Source organism: Solanum pennellii, chromosome 12 (genome assembly GCF_001406875.1).
Source record: "Solanum pennellii chromosome 12, SPENNV200".
Taxonomy (NCBI): Eukaryota; Viridiplantae; Streptophyta; class Magnoliopsida; order Solanales; family Solanaceae; genus Solanum; species Solanum pennellii.
In genome coordinates, this window is record NC_028648.1 from 82,753,477 (window position 1) to 82,773,028 (window position 19,552).

A 19,552-nucleotide genomic window follows, 5' to 3' on the forward strand; every position below is an offset into this window, starting at 1 on the left:
AAATAGTAAATCTATCGATATCATAACAGTGAAACACTAACTTTAAACCTAATGATTTGTCGAATAATCTTTCCGAATGGGAAATTCTTGTTAGCAATAATCATGATAGTAGTTGTGGGAAGGTAGAATAGAATATATGAATCAATCGAAGTTAGTAGCTTTAATTTGTAATTATTTTAGGTGACAATATTGACTTGAAAAAAAAAAAGATACACAAGATATCTACTCATTTCATTTCATTTGTGTCATTATTTGAAGTTGACGCAGCCTTTAGCCATTGGTTTTATCAAAAGAATCTTGGTGGTTTTTTAATCTTTTAATGTGTGGTCCTTCTTCAGTAGTAGTAATAACTAGAATATTTTATGTAGAATAATTGACACTTTATTGATTGTGTTAAATCATTAGTGAAGGTCCCCTACTTTAAAAAGGTAAATGTAGCGACTAGAAAAAAAAAAAAAAAAAGAGGAAAAGGAAATTTTTAAAACATTAAAAGACAAAAAAACTCTTAGCACTTTTGACACAAACCTTACAAAGTTGACCCACATGAAAACAGATTACTCTTTCTTTCATGGGGTGGTTCAGTGACAACTCCAAACGTCATACATCCACCGCCTCCAATGAGATCCAGTAAGAAAGTGTCGTGGCTCTTCCACTCCACGTCAATCTCATAAACTGAACATTCATTTCAATTTGTTCGTATGATTTTGGAAAAAATATGAAGTTGTTAAAAGAGTCACTAAAAAGGGAAAGAGAAGTATATTTTGAAACAAACAAAAGAAGAAAGTAGACGAACAAATTGAAACAAAGGAATACTAATCATTAAGAGAAGATTTTGAGTTCGATCTTGAGGATAAAATAGCTCTTAGTAAAGAGCGTTAAGCCCCAAAGTGGAACTTCCCAGCACGAACTCTAATGAGTAATGAGTAAGGTTCCAAAGCAGATACCTAACACATTATGCAACAATAACAGACCTCGTGCAACCCCACAAGTAGAGTCTAGAGAGGACGGTGGTGTGTACAGTCTTGAACATTTTCTTTCATCAGTCTTAAACATTATGGGACACAAAAAGACTACTTGGATAATATTTGTCTAGTCTAGTTAGTTTATCCTCAAGTTTAGCTCTGCAAAGATAAATAAGCTAAGATACGCTTGCAAATTAAAAGGGCTATCTTCAAAAAGCAAAAAAGATCTGTTCCACTAATAATACAAAAAGAAGTTGGAGAGAAAAATTCCTTGCAGGTTTCAAAAATTTATCTTCACAGCAGTAAGAGAGTTGCAGCAACAAACCCATCGAAGAATTATTGTTTCCTTCCTCTTCCTTTCTTAGGTGCTTGTGCCTCCATCTGTTCTTTGCCACCCACTTCAGATATATCAGCTGCAACGAAAAGAACTTGCAGAGCATTACAATGACTGGAGCATCAGGGAGATGCAACTATGCAAGTATCGAATAGAACTTCTTAGAAATCAATACACGCACAGATAGAAGCATGTCTAACAAGGTACATGCGAGTAATTAGTAAAGATCAGATTGTCATTGGATGTTACTTGTACCAAACAAACAAGGTACCATGTGAAGAAAGTTTGAAAAAGTAATACCGTCTGGACCACGAGACATCAAGGTAAAAAAAATGTTGTTAAGTTTCTCCATCTTCTTGGCATCTTGGGCTTGGTCAGTCTTAAACTTGATACACTAGCAAGGAATTAAAAATACAAACCATTAGAACAGGCAATCAATATGGAAAATTCTCTGACATACACCCATCAATCATGGGATACAGGATACGTTATATACCAAATATCTAATATAACAGAGCTACAGAAGTCCACAGTTATGAGCTACCAAATGCATAAAAGGGAAATATTACATAAGAGGAGCAGCAAATGTTCCTCTTTTCTAGAGGAGCAGCAAATGTTCCTCTTTTCATTCACGCGAAAACAACAAGAGAAACCCAAATATTTGATGCAAAGACTGAATAACAACTATATTCAACACCGTGAAGAAATAACAATGTCTGCAGAGCTAAAGGTAGAGAAGGGAGGGCTCAACTGACGCCTCTTCGTTTGAAAATTTTACTATGCAAGTAGGGTGGGTAGTCTAAGTTAAGGACAAGAGGAGAATAAAAGAAGAGTGAAACTCACTTGAGATAACATGTATGGATATCACTGATATAATATCTAATACAAAAACAAATTATAAAATCATCACGTTGTCCTTCATTTAACCCGAAAACATGCAAACACACACTCTACATAATAGACATTACTTGAAGGTTTGTTTACAAGAAAGATGATTACATCACCACACTCCACAAGGCAAAGGGCGTATGGCAACACAGGCCACCTATTTCAACACTTCATCATATAACTATCAGCGATGCTGCTATGATTCCATACCCTTTTTTGGGTTGGGTTGGGTTGGGTTTTGGGGGAGGGGGCTGAAAGGTAGGAATAGGAAGGGGCACTAATTGAGTCTTTCTAGTTTCAGCACAGAGGAAGTGGAAGATGATCGTATTTTCTCCTAACAATGACCACTTCACTATCAGAATTATACAAGCCAACACAAACATTTTGAAACCAAAATAAAACACAATTATTTTAGGACTATTCTCCATTACTTTTCCATGGAGGTACTTGTAACTTTAGAATATGGGTATCATCACAGTTTTTGGCAGAATGTCCAGTCACCAAGTAAACTGCAAAAGAGCTGAGGTATGTTCTAATGATATAGGAGAACCAAAAGAAATAATGTTCACCACAAGCTAGGTAATAAGAGAGAAATAAAAATATGTTGAGGGAAAAAGGACAATGGAGAGGCCTCAGCGATTTGAGAAATGGCAAAGGTAGCACAATGAGGGACGTGTAGCGCACGTCACAAGTTTGAATCCTGTTGTGGACCAAGTCTGGTAAAAGGACTGACTCATTATCCATCTGAGTTTCGAAGATGGAAACTATGAGATTTCTCGGATATTTAAAAACCCATAGGAGAGCTGAACCATAAAAAATATGAGAGAGAAAGGAAAAGCATGGTAGGTACAGCATCAAGGATCTTAAATGTGCCCTCTACTGAAGTTTAGGCAGACGTATGAAGCCTAGATGAGATTCCAGCAAAATATCTGGACAATTCTAACTATGTGATTAGAGAATAAAGAAAATTGGCTAAGTCATCGACCTATCCTAAGAAGCTTCACAAAAAGTAAGCTTAAAAGCCATCCCCTAATAATCTCAAAGAGGAACAGGTCATCTGATAAAACAGATCACCCTGTCTGTCTGTCTCTACCCTTCGACTCCACACTTCCCCTTCCTTTCTCCCCACCTTAAAAGGCTAAACATTTTCTTTTACTACTAAATCTTTAACCCTCTTTGCCTTTTCACCAGAAGAATCAACTTCAAGAACATCCAAACAAAAGCATGTACATGATATAAGTTTTTAACTTTAAGAAAGAGAAATATTTGCTATTGTAAATATAGCAGAATGTGGTCCAACAATGATACTATCCATTTGAGAAACAACAAAAAATATCATCTGGGTTACTATAATGTTTTGGCCCGCTCAGGTACAAGGATTGCAGATGACTCCACTTTTTAGACCATAAAAGCTTTTCTCGAGATGCTGTCTAATTGTTGGCATCATTGCACCAAAGTCGTGTCTTCTTTAGGAGTTTAACTAGTTGGTTCCACAATCCTTGGTCATAAAGGAAAGAAAAGACTTCTTTTAAAATCAAACATAACCAGACATCCTCTTAATCAATTCTTTCCATGTACTTCTCAGCTAAGCAGTGTTCTCATCTGATTCTCACTTTAGCTCTTCCCAAACATTGAATCTCTTTAGAGTTCTACCTTATCAATATATCAGTTGTAGGAATTCTAACAACTTATACACCACAGGAGAAATAGGAATTAAGAAAATGAACATGATATGAGTGTAATTACATCTGGTAAGGAGAAAAAGAAAATAGTGCATATGAAATACTAACAGACACAAAACAAGAAATCTCTTACTCGTAACTTCACATATAAGCAAAAAATAACACTAAGATATGCCATCAAGCATGACTTGGATATCTACCCTCTCCCCTTAAAGAATGTCAACTTCCACTATGGAATGCAAAAACACTCATCTCTATAGAGCCTAACAGCACACTAAAAAACTACTACAATATAGACCAAACACCTCAGCCAACAAGGTTTAAAGCTACCCTGCTTCCACATAAAACAAGAACAACAACGACGCCTCAGTCCCTAGCAACAACACTGCTTCATTAACCACATCTTAGACCCATATTATACAAAAATAATAGTGGTATTATTTAATCACTCTCCTGATAGAACATGACATTTAAAAACATGTCAATTTGAGCCACATCAAGTTTATGCAACCAAAATATTTATCAGAGCCTCCCCAAAATACGAACATCTTCCCTCAATGATTTTATTGTAGCCACAAAACGAACATATGTATGCTTGATCTAATTGTTATTACATCATATGTATCAATATGACAACTAGCATCGTCAATTGACTCAATTGCATCGATTCTATCCCATAAATATAAAAACAAGTTGATATCGATCATCAAAACTTACCAGAAGCTAGTCAGTTCTTCATTATGAAGACTGTGAATTGTACTGCCAATCTCGTGTTGGATTGCGGTTTTATCACACACACCAGTAGGATTCATCAGAGAACAACAACAAAAGGAACCCAAACATTTGCACTAAATTGTAATGCAGAGATAGAAAAGACAATAACTGAACTCAACCAAAAAAAGATAGAAATAATCAAAGTTCAATTCAGCAACCCATGTATACAAAAGCTTCAATTGCATCAATTACATGCCCAAATATGAAACATGTTGATTTCGATCTTCAAAACTTAAGAGAAGCTTATCATTACTTCTTTATAGAACCTGTGAACATCATTGTACTATCAATTTCGTGTGATTGTACCTTTTCCCACACACACCAGCAGGATCCAAGATATAACAACAATAATAGAAACCCCAGCACTTGCACTAAATGGTAATGCAGATATAGAAATAGCAGTAACAAAAACAATCAAAACTCAACTTAGCATCCATGTATGCACAATCTACTAATAAAATCACAAAACTGTAGCTAAAAATCACACGAAACATAGAAAAAAGGTTACCTCTTTATCATCAGTGACCTTGAGAACCAATTTACCATCAGAATGTCTGTATTTCATCACATAGCGAGTCTACAAACCAAAAAAATACCATCAATACATGAATTTATACGAAAAAAAACAAATGATGAACTCATCGGAGTCAAAGAACACTTACTTTCTCGGGATCGGCGCGAAACAACTGTACGGATCTCTCAACAAAATCATCCCAGGAAGTTATATACACCATTCTTCTTCTCTCTGTATCTGCTATATATAAATATATGTATATATAACTGCTAATCGAGCGTTCTCTCGGTGACTGTTGACGACGCCGGAGCTAAATTCAGTGGCCGGCCGGCGAGGTTTTCAATTTTTGCTCCTCAGGGGTTTGAAAAGTCTTTTATTGGTATGTTTAGAGTCGCTTGAGCAAAAGGGGAATATTAATGGGCCTGCAAATAACGGGTCTCGACCCGGATTGGCCCATGTAATGGTCATTAGCACGTTGGCCCCTGAGCACGAGGCATAAGTTTATATTTTTGCATCGTAATATTATAAAAGTTATAACGTGTTATACATAAGTTCGATTGCTAATGACAACAACTAAAGATCAAACTATTCGAACGACAAATCATATTAGTAAATCTCATGATGATGAATAATTAGATTACAACATATATAAAATTATAATTCCTTTTGTTAATAAATCATCGATAAAAATTTATGTATTCAACAACCCCTTCGTATCTAGCTACTGACTATGATATACAACTGTTATTCTACAATTTCATGATGCTACAAGCAAGAATTTTGAGAAAGGATACATCAGTACAAACAATAATTTTATTTTATTTTTTGGTCATAAAGGAAGTACAAATAATAATTTGCAAGTTACATAAGTTGCCATAGTTTTGTAAATTTAATCCCACAATAATAAAACCATATAGTACTGTACAAAAATTACAGAATGCTAGTCTCTCTTCATACTTTCTCCATAGGTCTTGTATCTTTAGGAACCTATGGTATTGTTTTTTTCGATGATCGAGAAATCTATCTGGAACCAACCCTCTGGGGAAAACGCAACCTTCAGAACTCGGGAATGATGGATAACTCCATAGCGCGAAATTAACAAGGACTAACTTGTAGATACAAAGCAACTTCATCCAATTATGTTGCAAAAGAATTCACTATTGACACAATTTACTAACCATTGCATACACGAGGTGACATATCGATAGCTCAGCTGCATTTCTGCTGGAAAAAAAAGGTACTTATGTGATTCATGTGCCAAGTAAATGATGATTCGAACTAATAAGTAGTGATGATACTTACAGGAGCTCCAGTTGCCACTTTCAAGCAGATGCATTTTTCTCTTCTTCGAGTATGGCAGCCTCTCTAAGTGCGATTTGTGCCTCGTTTTCCCTTCCCAATGTGAAAAGAGAAGCAGCTTGCAGATATGATGCAATATGCCAAACAGGAGATATCACTTGTGCTTGTACTGTATCATTGAGAGCTTCTCGTGGCATATCATTCATGAGATAAGACAGACAACGACGAACAAACACAGTTGGTGAGGCCATGGTTCCAACGTCAATGAACTGCAAGAGCAAGCAAAGTGATAGATAACGAAATAGTTCAACAATTGAATAGATCCACATTGCACGGTAACGTGTAACATAAACAGTCATGACAGGTTACCAGTTACGCCAAGGTTCCCCTTCGGAAAGGGGGAAGCCAGATAGCTTATGAATATACATGCCGGTTTAGAAGAGGATAGTGGATTTCTAACCTGCGTATAGCATTCAATGGCAGCACTAAAATCTTTGTTCTTGAAAGCAACATCACCCTTTTTCTTTGAGTTCAACGTTTCCAGCATCTGATCTGTCCACATCTGAAATGAAAGCTGCAAGCAAGAAAAAGAAGTGTGATCATCATGAGATGCTTATAAAATTGGGTTTCAAAGACATAAACTGGATATGATTACAATGTGAATGAGCAATAAGTTGAAACCCATGAATCACATGCATGACGCAGAACCGGACAATAAGTGTTCACATGGAACAGGTTATAGATGTTCAAAAACATGCATATACAAGACCAGATAGAAAAATTATTGATACACGAACCTCAGTAGCTGCTCCCCCGTCATCTTTGTATCCAAGTGCTTCTAAGATCTCATGGATAGCAGTCAAATCCGTTTTCAAACAAGCTTCACCAAGTGGAGATAGAGGCATAGTTTCGCCATCAGATGATATACCCATTAATACATGAGAGGGAACCTGAAAAACAAGTTACTAAAACTTCAAACCAGCTAAATTATGTCAAGTAATAGATGATTTCTGATATTTTACTATATGCAAAATCAAAGTTAATGGTGCCGATATATTACTATTAGCTAAATTATGTCAAGTAGTAGATGATTTCTGATAGAAGGTATGCTTCTTCATGTGGCTAGCTACTTGAGGGGTGATTTTAACAGTGGAGAGTTTTAGGAAATGAGAGGCAATCTAACCAGTTCCAAAAAAAATTAAAATATTAGGAAATGAGAGGTTGTCTGCTTGAGCTGGTGTTTCCATTGTACGGAGACGGGTGAGGATGTGGACCATATTTTGTTACATTACAAATTAGCCACGAGGTTATGGAAGGATATTTTATGGTTCGGCATTTCTTGGGTAATGCCAAAATCCATGAAGGAGTTGATGTTCAGCTGGAAGGGTGGAGCTAGGAGAAGAAGCCACAAGGCTTAGAATGTTACTCCTCTTGCTTTAATGTGGGTCATTTGGAAATAGAGAAATAAGTGATCTTTTGAATGGGTGGAGATGAGCTTTTGCTCATTTGAGTAGTATTCGCTAGTGTTCGATCTCTTATTTTCTACTGGTGCACCCTATAGCTCATGTGTGCATACTATAGAGGATTGGGTGTCTTTCAGAAAGAACCATTCTCTCTAGGTTTCTCCTCTTTTTGGTATACCACTTGTAAATGGTATGAGAAAGAATAAAGTTCTCCACTTGTCATCCCCATTGACTATATATGTTTCTCCATTTAAATTCAGCTCAGGCCTACATAATGTATAGAAATTCCAGATCTATAAAATCTTGAAGCTAATAATTGATATTAGACCATATATAAAAAGCACAAACCTCAGCTTCTTTTTGAAGAGGATATAATGCAGAAATTAATGACTTCAGATTCGGCCGCTCACGAGGCTCATACTGGAGACATCTCGAAGCAATCCGTACCAATTCAGTTCCGTCATCAGTAGAAAATTGACCTTCCAAGCAAGAATCAGTTAGCATCTCAAGATTCCGGTCTTTTATCAGATCCAGTGCCTGACATAAGTAGATACATAATGCTTTCAGTAATCACCAAGCATCTTAATTGAAAATGGAAGCCACCCCAACCCTTCTTTAAATTTGATGTCTGACTTTAACAATGTTGGCAAGCTTTTTGTAGATTTATGTTTAGCTTCTCATCTTTCATTTTCTCGAAGACTCCACTAATTCTCTGAACAATGATTCTTATTGTTCCAGTAAGATTCTAAGAATCAGTACTAAGTTCAACAAGCTAGATCACTGAAGAAGAGGAGGGGTGATACTAGGATATTAGAACAAAGAATTAGATGCAAGTCTTTTAGACAGCGATTGAATAATTTTTCTTGTAGGAACATACTCAGAGAGCCCAAAAGGTGGCAGCATTTCCTGTTTATTTTCGCAACGTATTGCTAATGTTGTCTGTATTTAACGGGACAGGCCACGTGTCAAAGCCAATGTCAAACTAATAAGACTATCCCAAGGACAAGAAGTCAGTACCCTTGAGCCAGAACAAGGAATTATCAATTTTTGGTGATAAGAAGGATCATGCAGAGATCATCCAAAATGCAAATGACACCTTGCGATTACAGTTGTCATTAAGTATGTAACATATGATACCTTCAAACTCAAAACTTGAGTTGGATAGAAAAGAATTGATAATCTATTTATGTAGCCACAGAAAGATATCGAAGAGAAACTAGAAAGAATGTAGGACACTCATTGTCATGTCTTCTAGTCACAATAAAGTGTGAGCTATATGGTTGTAAGGAGTATTTTAACTAAAAAAGGAAATAAATTTATCAGGAAAACCTACATGACTAGGAGGGATGTGCTTTCCACTCAGAAGGTCAAGCAGAAGTGTCCCAAAGCTAAATATCACACTCTCTGGGGTGATTCTACCTGCAAAAAAGTTCAAAAGAACTGAGCGAACTAAAACAATTTCAATAATACAAGAAATATAAATGTAGTTAACACCATGAATTCAATGAAGTCTACACATTGAACGGATTGCAACAAAATCCTACAAGGCTACACAAATGCTATAATAGTCAAAGTGGCTCTGTTCTTTTTATCAAGTCAGAGTAGCTCATAAAAAGCATTCCTCTTTAATATTGTAATATTAGAAAGTGCCTTAAGATGGTCATGTTTGTTTATTAGAGGATAGTTCTTACCTGTCCTCAAATATTCAGGAGGAGTAAATGCCAAGTTTGTGCTGTAACTTTTTCCATCTCGACTGTTCTTCATCAAACCAAAGCAAGAAAGTCGGGGATCCCCATCCTGTGAAATAGACGGCAGAGACCATTACAGGCATTTAAGTACTTGAACTGCAAAATTTAACTATACCAATTAAAAGACTGAAGATGTAACTATCTACTTACTTCTCCGAATAATATTCTATAAGCATTAAGATCATGATAAAGAGCACGTCCTTTGCCTGTACAATATTCAAGAGCCTGTGCAATATACAACGCCACCCTTAACCGCATTGCCCACTTCATTGGTTGTGTGTCCCCTGAGTTAAGCTCTCACAAATAAGTATTGAATTCTATGAATCACTATCAGAGAAATATGTTATCTTTCTAAGTAAATTCATGATTTTTCAGTCTTCCTTAAAGCAATTAAATCAAATACGGATCCAATCTCATTTTGTATTTTCCCATAGTTGCTCTCTAGGTAAAGTAAACTGATGTGTATGATGTAGAATCTGTATAATGAACTTTATGTATGGACTTGCTACTAAACACTCACAATCTCATTTCTGATAAGCAAATATATCTGAGAACAGAATTTGAAACCTAGGCTTTGTTTGGGAAATCATTTTCTAAAATGGAACAGTGCATGAACCCAAGGTTTTATTTGGGGATTATCAGAAGAAGCTCGCAGATTGGATCTGCTCTTGCTTTCTTGTTAGAAATTAGAATTTAACAGATCAAACTGTAGTCTCATCCAGCTTGTATTTATCAATTTAGCGAAAAATCCCCACAACAAAATTCGTTCCGCAATTCTAGTATTCAACATTAATATTTGTAAAGATATGACACCCTGGCTTAACCAACCCCAAAAGCTACACCCACCCACCCCCCAAAACCAATGTGGGGAATAAATAGAGAAAGTGAAGAAAATAAAAACAATTAAACAACTAGTATCTCGCAACTCGCAAGCGAACTAAATCCGAATTAGTTACCCACCTTGGAGTGAAACCAGTCCAGAGGTGGGAAACAAAAGAATCAATGTGAATGCACTTACAATGAAAAAGATGTTTTGCAAGCGTCTCTTTGGGCATGAATTCTGCAACTAGCAACCTCTCATCACCCTCACAACAACAGCCAAGAAGATTTGCTAACCTATTGTTGCGGAGTTGACCAACAGCCCTTGCTTCTTCCTGAAGTTTCCATATGAAGAGAGAACATCAAGTCCGAATCTATTGCTTAACCACAATCTATTGAGGATTTTAAGTATTTGTCAGCAGGTAAATCACAAGTTAACTAAAAGCTACAAAATGCATTCAAAAGAGTGTGACACTACAGAAGCAGCGAAAATTTAAGGCATGAATTCATTTCTCTGTTTCCATTTTGTTGTTGATGCATTAGGTACAAAATATAAGGAGTAACTAAAAAGTTTCTGAACTGGAATGATGCCAGCCAAATACTCAATAAGATCTCCAATTATTCTCATTACTTTTTTATTTTAAATTTCTATTCTTGCATGAATATCATCGTCAACATTTAATATAAGAAAAGAAAAAGGAAATTATATCATTTTAGTAGATGGATATGGGAACGTCTTTTCCATAGAGTTGAAATATACCAAGGAATTAACAGACAAGCTCTTACTAAAAATTGCCGGGAATCAGGCCATGCAGATCTGTTGAAGCGTTTAACAGCAACCGGCCTCTGGTTCTCTAGCTTTCCTTTATAAACAACATTTGGAGCTTTTTCGCCATGTTCAGAAACTATATTCTCTACAGCAAATGCAGATGTAGCTATCCTGAGCTGCTCAAATGTAAACTCGCAGAATGCAGGTGAATCACTAACTTCATTTTTTTCTTCATCTACGAGAAGCGTGAAAAAAAATATTATTAAACACTGCAGTAGGATGGTTATATAGAAAATATTTCAATAAAAGATATACATACCAGGATTCTGAGCCTCGTGAATGGGGCCACTCTCTCCAGTCCAGCAACACGAGGCAAGTTTAGAACTTTCACAGCCCATCACACTATCCTACAGATTTTAAGTCTTTAAAGATATAGTAGCTTGGAGTTTGTAGCACAACCTGACAAATTACACTTTATGCGGCTTCAAGATCTGCATTTGGCTGCATTGAACCAAATTGTCAATTCAAGTGCATTGTTCTTCTTGTAAGGTTATCTTAGTTATTGACACCAGAAAAAGACAGAAATCATCAAGTTTCAAAGAATTGCAACAAAATGGTCATTCATTAACAATTCCCTTGAACATAAACTAGTTGGAGTCGGCTATATAAATCGTCTATATCCATTTCTCTCCACTCAGGCCAATCTTTTTCGACAACACCATATGCATAATGTACATTTTACTGCGCTCCATCAGAAATCAAACTAATAGCATAAGCAGAATCAGCACAAGAAAGTACCTTGAATATCATATCAAAGCTGAGTGAACTGAAAATCCACGTTAAATAAATTCCAAAACACGAACTTTTTCTGCAAAGAAACCAAATTCAGCCCCCATCAAAAAGCTTCCTTTTTCAACTGAATAAACAGAAAACTTCACCACCACCTGAACTCTATATAGGTCAACCCAAGTCAAATTAAAGCTCAAGCTAAATGCATAAAAAATCTACCTAAAACACACACAAACATAAAAACCCAAGTACATATATATACATGTATCTACATATAGCTGAAGAAACACATGATAAAGGGCAATAAAATGAAATCTTGATTCTTTCTTCAACCACATCAACATTAAAACTTTAAGCTAAATGCAACAAAACCCACATACAAAAACACAAAAACAACAAGATCCCATATAGAAACTAACCCAATAAGTAATGTATAGGTCAACCCAAGTCCAAATCAAAGTTCAAGCTAAATGCATACAGAATCCACCTAAAAACACACACAACCATAAAAATCCATCTACACATACACATGTACCTACATACAGCTCAGTGAAATACATGAGAAAGAGTAGTAAAAATGAAATCTTGATTCTTTCTTCAACTAACATTAGAGCTTTAAGGTAAATGCACCAAACCCAACATACAGAAACAACAAGAACCCATACAGAAACTAACCGAATAAGTTATATATAGGTCAACCCAAGTCAAATCAAAGCTCAAGCTAAATGCCATACAAAATCCACCTAAAACACACAACCATAAAAAATAAAAAATAAAACATCTACATATCATATCTACATACAGCTCAAGAAATACATGAGAAAGAACATTAAAAATGAAATCTTGATTCTTTCTTCAACGAACATTAAAAATGAAATCTTGATTCTTTCTTCAACCCACATCAAGATTAAAACTTTAAGATAAATGCACCATAACCCACTTACAAAACTCAAAAACAACAAGAACCCATATAAAAACTAACCCAAATAACAGCTCCTGCTGACAGTGGAGTAAATTCGTGATTCTTTGTTTAATTTACTGTAGACACAAAAGATCAATAAAGTGGAGAAGAAAGAGAAAGGAGTCAGTAGAAAGTGAGAATATACATATAAACAATTACAGAGTAGATGGGATAGAATGAAAAATGTGATTGTACAGATCCCTCTTTGGAGTACTAACACTAAAGCACAATTTTCGTGGCTCTTTCATGATTTTCCACCCTACATAAACTTGTCCTTTTCCTATATTTAGGGACACCTAAGAACCATAATCATTTGTCTTTTTAAAATTAAGAAAAAGTTGTCAGTATTTGACAAAATTAAAACTTGTCATACCACATAATTGATCAATTATGTCTCCTTACCTTCTTTCTTTTCAATTATTATTCAATAGTGAGTTTATTTCTTTTCCAAAAAAAAATTGATTTTTAATAATCTGCTTGTTATTTTTTTTTTCTTTTTCATACGAAAATGGTTAATCGATAATCATTTTTGGAATGCATGATTTCATTGCGTCATTTGTTGTTGAAACTCTCTTTTATCTTCTCACGTTGAATTGTGCGATTTTCATAATTTAATTTTCTATTGTGAGCTTTCATCTTTGTAAGTTGGTTCTTAAATAACATTAAGAAATGACTCTTTATATTCAAATTCTTCCATTATGAGATTTATGACTACGATCAAAAGCATTATCGATATACTTATTTGTCAAGAAAATGATAATTTAATTATTAAAGGGCTTAAGAATTTCAAATTCTATTAATTAAAATGTTTATATTCAATAAAATATATATATTACAAGAATAATACTGATTCTTGAATATATTACAAGCTTTTCATTTGCTGCCAAAGTTTTAAACTAAAGTTCCATATATCCTATGCTTTCGCAACAGCAGAAATATCCTCATTTGTGTTACACTCTTCAATTCCTTCAGAACTCATTTCTCTGTGTCTCTTCCAATCTTCCTTCCTCTAGAAGACCAGATAATAACTCGTCGCGAATATTGGCTGGTGGAGTATAACCATTGTCAACCATCTCTCTGTACCAAATGTATGCACCGGAAAAATCTTTAAGTTTGCAATGCCCTTCAACCAAAATATTATAAGTTTCATCACTCGGAACGATACTGTTAGCCTTCATCTGATCAACAAAATTCTTGGCTTCTTGACATCTTCCCTCTTTCAAATGCACCATAATCAAGCTATTGTATGTCCTTTTGTCAGAAGGAATTCCTCGTTCCACCATCTCTTGGTGCATAGCAAGTGACTTTTGAACTTCTCCAAGTAGAGCATAGCAATGGACGAGCTCGTTATATACAACTCGGTCAGGAGAAAGATCCATCTGGGACATTTCTTCAACAATTTTTTCAATTGACACCAGTCCATTCTTACCCTCTTTGGACACTCTAATTAGAGGATGAATTGTGTTGATTGTAGGTTTTATGCCAGAGGTTTTCATCTTCTCATACATTTCATAACACTTTTCACTGTTACATGCATCTGAATACGCAGAGATTAAAGAATTGTATGTGATAACATCTGGAACGAAACCTTTGAGTTGAATATCCGCGACCAACTCCTCAGCTTCTTTGGTCATACCCTTTTTGCAAAGCCCATTTAATAGAGTATTGTATGTAACGAGTGTTGTTTCCGCATCACTTTGTAGCATCTTCTCCAAGCATCTAAAAGCATCAGTCATCCTTCCTCTCATACAATGTCCATCTATAAGCATATTATAGACCTGCGCATTTGGTTTAACCCCTCTACTGATCATATCACTTAGGACTACGTCAGCTTCAAGAAGCCTACCATCCTTGCACAAAGAATTGATTAGAGAACCATAGGTAATTACATTAGGATTCAATCCGTTATTTTCCATCTCCTCGAGAATCTCAAAACACCTCACGAATTCCTGCTTGCGCCCATATCCGTCAATTAAGATGTTATACGTCTGCACATTAGGGGAAACTGACTTCTCAAGCATTTTCCTTAACCACTTGTTTGCCTCTTCCATCATACCCAATTCACAGAATTTCGTGATCAGAGTATTAAATGTGACACAACTCGGCTTCACTCCAGAAATCTCCATTTCATCAATAGTTAAATAAGCCTTCTCCATATTGCCCTCTTTGCAATAGCCACTCAAAATGGTATTAAACAACACATCTGTAGGAGTAAGCCCATTTCCCAGCATCTTCTTCAAAATCTCTGCAGCCTTGTCCGTCTTCCCTTTCTTGCACAATCCATTCAATAAAACACTACTTGTATACTCGTTCAACTTTACCCCTGTCTTAACGACTTCTTCATACAACGCTAAAGAGGAATTAACATCATCAGATCGCGAAAGACCATCAAAAAGTATACTAAAAGTAAACCCATCGGGTACAAATCCATAACTCTTCATTTCCTCCACAATGCAATTAGCTTCCTCCATCTTCCCCGACTTACAAAGTCCACTAAGCAACGTATTAAACGTCACAATATTAGGCTCCACATTATCATTCTTCATCTTTTCCCTCAACTCAAAAGCCTCCTCTACCTTCCCCGTCTTACAATAACCATCCATAAGAATATTATACGTCACCATACTCCGCGCCACTCTTCTCTCAAGCATTTCATCAAACAGTTTCCGCGCTTCCACAACTCTCTTCTCTTTACATAACCCACCCATCACTACATTATACACAAACTTATCCATACCCACCTTACCACTTCTCATACAATCCAACAGCTCCAAAGCTTTACCCAAATCCCCAATTTTCACGGCCGACAGTATAGCTTTTCCATAACTAGCCTTATCAACCCTTATACCCCAATTCATTACATCAGAGAAAACTTCAAGGGTCTTTTTATACTTCCTTAAACTATTCAAAGATTCAAGAAACACATTTATAGCTGATAAAGATGGAAACTTTTTATCTTTCCTTATCAATGAATAAAGCTCTTCAGCTTGGTTAATGAGCTTCGACTCTAAATACAGTGAAAATAGCAAATCTGAGAAAAGGGGTTTTGCAGGGGAAGGTGAAAAGAGAGAGTAGAGTTGAGAAACTGAACTTGTATGAATAAGGGTACCCAAGATTCCTTTTGCATTTTCCATACGACGTTGTTGAATTAGAATCCGAAGCTGCCGGAGCTGTTCTACAAGATTTTGGGATGGACAATTTGGGGGATTTTCATTGTTGATTGAACTGAGTTGTTGTTCTTGGTGTAGAAATGGGGTTGAACGGAAACATTTGCAGGGTAAATGTTGATTACCGGTGCCGGCAAATTTGAAAGCACGATGGAGCTTAAGCATATTGACTCACTGTGCAAGTTCTTTGTGCTTGTTGAATGAAGTAGTTACATAGTTTTGGAAAATATGTAGGTTTATAGGAAGAAGTAAAATATTCTCTCTTATTTTCCCACATCGGTCCAGCATAAGTAAAACAGTTTGTTTAAAGTTAATAGGAAAAGTGTTGTGTTCACCTCCAGGGGTGTGGAGTTGGGAACGTCACACGCAATTCCTTGTGAAACCTAAGCTTCTGTAATCAGAAGGTTCATTGCAAAGGGGGTGGTTTGCCCGGTGTTTTCCCCCAGTCGTGCCAAACAAAAGAAACACCGATGCCTTCGCGTGTGGTCGTTCTCAGTGGTTTATAACTCCTGGCACGCTAGAAGGTAGTGCCCATTGGCATGGTAATGTCTGATGCTCACTTTGTTCCTCGCTGCCAAGCACCCCACTTTTTTTAATTAATGGATGTCTTACGCGTGTTATGCATGTTTAAAACTTGAGAATTCATTCAATTTTTTGACTTCTTTTTTTTTTTTTCGATGAACATGAATTAATCATATGAATTTTCTATGTTGGTTTCAAAAGAAACATTGATGTCTACGCGTGTTAGTTTTCAGAGTTAATAGACCCATAGAGACTATGTACAAAAGGAGAAACAAACTCGAGAATTCATCCAAACAGGGTGAAATTTGAATGCTCTACAAGATTAATGAGATCATACTAAAGAAGTAGTTCTCTTGATTCACTTTCAAGATGTGGGATTGGGCTTCTTATTGTTAGTTCTCTTGATTCACTTTCAAGATGTGTGTTTCATCCAGTCTTTTGTCCAACAATAAAAGCATGCACCTTGTCTTGAATTTGAATCCAACTACATCCAGGGTTTTTCTTTACTCCCCTCAGTTTCATCATCTCTCTTATACTATCAGCTTCGCCCCACCGCCCTGCTTCAGCGTACATATTTGAGAGAAGAGCATAGTATCCAGGATGATGCGGCTGCATCTTAAATAAGTGCTCAGCTGCCCAAGAACCCAACTCAACATTTCCATTGAGACGGCATGCTCCAAGGAGCGCAGCCCAAACATTGAAATCTGGTTCAAATGGTAGACCAGTGATAACATTAATGGCCTCATCCATAAGCCCAGAACGACCAAGAAGATCAACCATGCAAGCGTAGTGCATCTGTGATGGTTCAATGTTACGAGCAAGCATGTCGTTGAAGTATTTCTTTCCCTTATCAACTAATCCCCCGTGACTACATGCTGATAGAACTGCAATATAAGAGATGGAATCGTGTTCAACACCATCCTCTCGAGTGGCTTCAAACATATCAATTGCAGTATGTAAATCACCAAGCATCCCATACCCTAAAATCATAGTATTCCATGATGCTACATCCCTGTTCTCAATCCTATCAAAAACCTTTTGAGAAAGATCAATCCGTCCACATTTGGTATATAAATCCAAGAAAGAATTTGAGACAAACAGATGTTCATGAAACAATCTTCGCACTGCAAATGCATGGATTTCCTTTCCTTGTTTAATCGCAGAAATAGTTGCACAAGCTGAGAGAACTCCAACAAAGGAAACAGTATCGTGTTTCATCCCAGTCGGCACCATTTCAGAGAACAGTACAAGAGACTTTGAGCAATGACTCGTCTGTGAATAACCAACAATGAGTATATTATAAGATACTTCGTCTCTAAGAGACGTGTCAAACACATTTTGTGCCAGATTTAGACAACCACACTTTGCATACATATCGGTTATAGCATTTGAGACAAAGAGATCAATGACAGACCCATTCCTTATTGACCTGGCATGTATCTCCTTTCCTGAACGAAGACAACCAATTCGTGCACATGCAGGAAGAACATTTGTCAGTGTAACAGATGTTGGAGTTTCATCGCTAGATTGCATTTTCCTGACAAGTCCTATAGCCTCAAACTCAAGCCCATTCTGAGCAAAATTTGCAACCATTGTATTCCATGACACAACATTTCTCGAATCCATTTTGTGGAACACGGCAGATGCTTCAGCTGAACGCTCTGATTTTGCATACATATCAATCAAGGCGTTGGCAACAAATACATCACACTCTAAACCTGTTCTTAGACAAAAACCATGAACTTCTCTTCCCTTGTTAAACTTTCCAAGTTCAACTAAGACAGGTAACATACTTGAAACTGTAGTCGAATTTACATTCCAACCACCATCAATCATAAACCTAAAACTTTCCAACGCATGGTTATTAAACCCATTATGAGCAAAGGTACCAATCATTGCATTCCAAGAAACCTCATTCCTTTCAACCATCTCATCAAAAACTTGTCTTGACGACTCAACATTCAAGCACTTCCCATATGCATCGACGAATGCATTCCCAATAGCCACTTGACAATCCAAACCCACTCTAATCACATAACAATGAATCTCACTAACCATTATCCCATCTTCCAGCACTGCACAAATAGGCAATACACTCACAACACTTACCACATTCGGCTTAAACTCAGACCACATAACCATCTCCCTAAACACCCCAATACCTTCAAAATAACACCTATTATCCGTAAACACCCGAATCATACTGTTCCATGAAACCAAATCCCTTTCAGACATTTCATCAAATATCTTCCCCGCACTCACCAAATCACCAAAACTCCCATAAAACAACATCAATGTATTATTCACAAACACATCATAATCAAAACCCAATTTCATCAACAACCCATGAACCTCCAACCCTTTTCGAACCTCACCAAAATCAGTACAAAGCTTAATCACAAAAGGAAAAGTATGATCATCTGGCACAACCCCACTTCTCAACATCCCATTATAAACCTCAAGAACACCCACCACACCCAAAATAGTCTGAGCTCGAATAAGGGTGTTGTATAGAAACGCCGAACGGGAAAAAGGGAGACTTTGGTAGAACATTGTCCGTACGATTCTTGGGTCTGATGAAAAAGCGGCGTAACGGAGAATGAGAGCTGCGGAGATGGAAATGCTGAACGGAAGAAAGCCATTGATGATGGAGAAAGCGTGAGCTTGTTGGGTTTGAAGAAGGGATTTGGTCGTGGAGCAGAAATTGAGGAGATCTTTTTGAGAGGATTGTGATGATTCAGTGAGAGTTTGTAGAGATTTTGTGAAGATGAGAAGAGGAGAAGAAGCTATACGAAAAATTCGAACATGGTGGAACATTAGGTGTAAAGGAAACTAAAGAAGACTCATTCATATGAATATAT

At 36.5% G+C, this 19,552-nt stretch overlaps 4 protein-coding genes across 8 annotated transcripts; all 4 read right to left on the reverse strand.

The window, feature by feature from the left end:
- Nucleotides 1-837: 837 nt before the first annotated feature.
- On the reverse strand, nucleotides 838-5,550 carry LOC107005450 (signal recognition particle 9 kDa protein). The gene is made up of 4 exons (XM_015204050.2): nucleotides 5,303-5,550; nucleotides 5,149-5,217; nucleotides 1,597-1,690; nucleotides 838-1,375 (listed from the first exon to the last, which is right to left on the reverse strand). Exons 1-4 carry the CDS (start codon nucleotides 5,372-5,374, stop codon nucleotides 1,299-1,301), a joined length of 312 nt encoding a protein of 103 aa, XP_015059536.1. The 5' UTR covers nucleotides 5,375-5,550; the 3' UTR covers nucleotides 838-1,298.
- A 402-nt stretch (nucleotides 5,551-5,952) lies between these two features.
- On the reverse strand, nucleotides 5,953-13,291 carry LOC107007519 (serine/threonine-protein kinase BSK7-like). Of its 5 annotated transcripts, none has more exons than XM_015206165.2 (13): nucleotides 13,024-13,291; nucleotides 12,051-12,120; nucleotides 11,572-11,753; nucleotides 11,270-11,487; nucleotides 10,683-10,818; nucleotides 9,815-9,948; nucleotides 9,608-9,713; nucleotides 9,250-9,335; nucleotides 8,265-8,453; nucleotides 7,251-7,403; nucleotides 6,914-7,027; nucleotides 6,457-6,722; nucleotides 5,953-6,378 (listed from the first exon to the last, which is right to left on the reverse strand). In XM_015206165.2, exons 3-12 carry the CDS (start codon nucleotides 11,648-11,650, stop codon nucleotides 6,477-6,479), a joined length of 1,461 nt encoding a protein of 486 aa, XP_015061651.1. In that variant the 5' UTR covers nucleotides 11,651-11,753; nucleotides 12,051-12,120; nucleotides 13,024-13,291; the 3' UTR covers nucleotides 5,953-6,378; nucleotides 6,457-6,476. The 5 variants fall into 5 exon arrangements, with proteins under 5 accessions (XP_015061651.1, XP_015061652.1, XP_027769489.1 ...); XM_015206166.2 differs by having other exon boundaries at nucleotides 5,958-6,375; XM_027913688.1 differs by having other exon boundaries at nucleotides 5,958-6,378; nucleotides 12,051-12,203.
- A 488-nt stretch (nucleotides 13,292-13,779) lies between these two features.
- On the reverse strand, nucleotides 13,780-16,754 carry LOC107007330 (pentatricopeptide repeat-containing protein At5g12100, mitochondrial). The gene has a single exon (XM_015205908.2). It carries the CDS (start codon nucleotides 16,332-16,334, stop codon nucleotides 13,971-13,973), a length of 2,364 nt encoding a protein of 787 aa, XP_015061394.1. The 5' UTR covers nucleotides 16,335-16,754; the 3' UTR covers nucleotides 13,780-13,970.
- Nucleotides 16,755-16,920: 166 nt separating this feature from the next.
- Nucleotides 16,921-19,542, reverse strand: LOC107007329 (pentatricopeptide repeat-containing protein At4g14170-like). The gene has a single exon (XM_015205906.2). It carries the CDS (start codon nucleotides 19,506-19,508, stop codon nucleotides 17,118-17,120), a length of 2,391 nt encoding a protein of 796 aa, XP_015061392.1. The 5' UTR covers nucleotides 19,509-19,542; the 3' UTR covers nucleotides 16,921-17,117.
- Nucleotides 19,543-19,552: the final 10 nt, after the last annotated feature.

Coding starts and splice junctions, on each gene's coding strand:
- LOC107005450 (XM_015204050.2), bottom strand. CDS start 5,374: ATGGTGTATATAACTTCCTGGGATGATTTTGTTGAGAGATCCGTACAG. Junction 1,691..5,148: donor AGGTCACTGATGATAAAGAG/GTAACCTTTTTT, acceptor ATTCCTTGCTAG/TGTATCAAGTTTAAGACTGA. Junction 1,376..1,596: donor GATGTCTCGTGGTCCAGACG/GTATTACTTTTT, acceptor TTTTCGTTGCAG/CTGATATATCTGAAGTGGGT.
- LOC107007330 (XM_015205908.2), bottom strand. CDS start 16,334: ATGCTTAAGCTCCATCGTGCTTTCAAATTTGCCGGCACCGGTAATCAA.
- LOC107007519 (XM_015206165.2), bottom strand. CDS start 11,650: ATGGGCTGTGAAAGTTCTAAACTTGCCTCGTGTTGCTGGACTGGAGAG. Junction 9,949..10,682: donor TGCAAAACATCTTTTTCATT/GTAAGTGCATTC, acceptor AGCTTAACTCAG/GGGACACACAACCAATGAAG. Junction 9,336..9,607: donor TCCTGAATATTTGAGGACAG/GTAAGAACTATC, acceptor ACTTTTTTGCAG/GTAGAATCACCCCAGAGAGT.
- LOC107007329 (XM_015205906.2), bottom strand. CDS start 19,508: ATGTTCCACCATGTTCGAATTTTTCGTATAGCTTCTTCTCCTCTTCTC.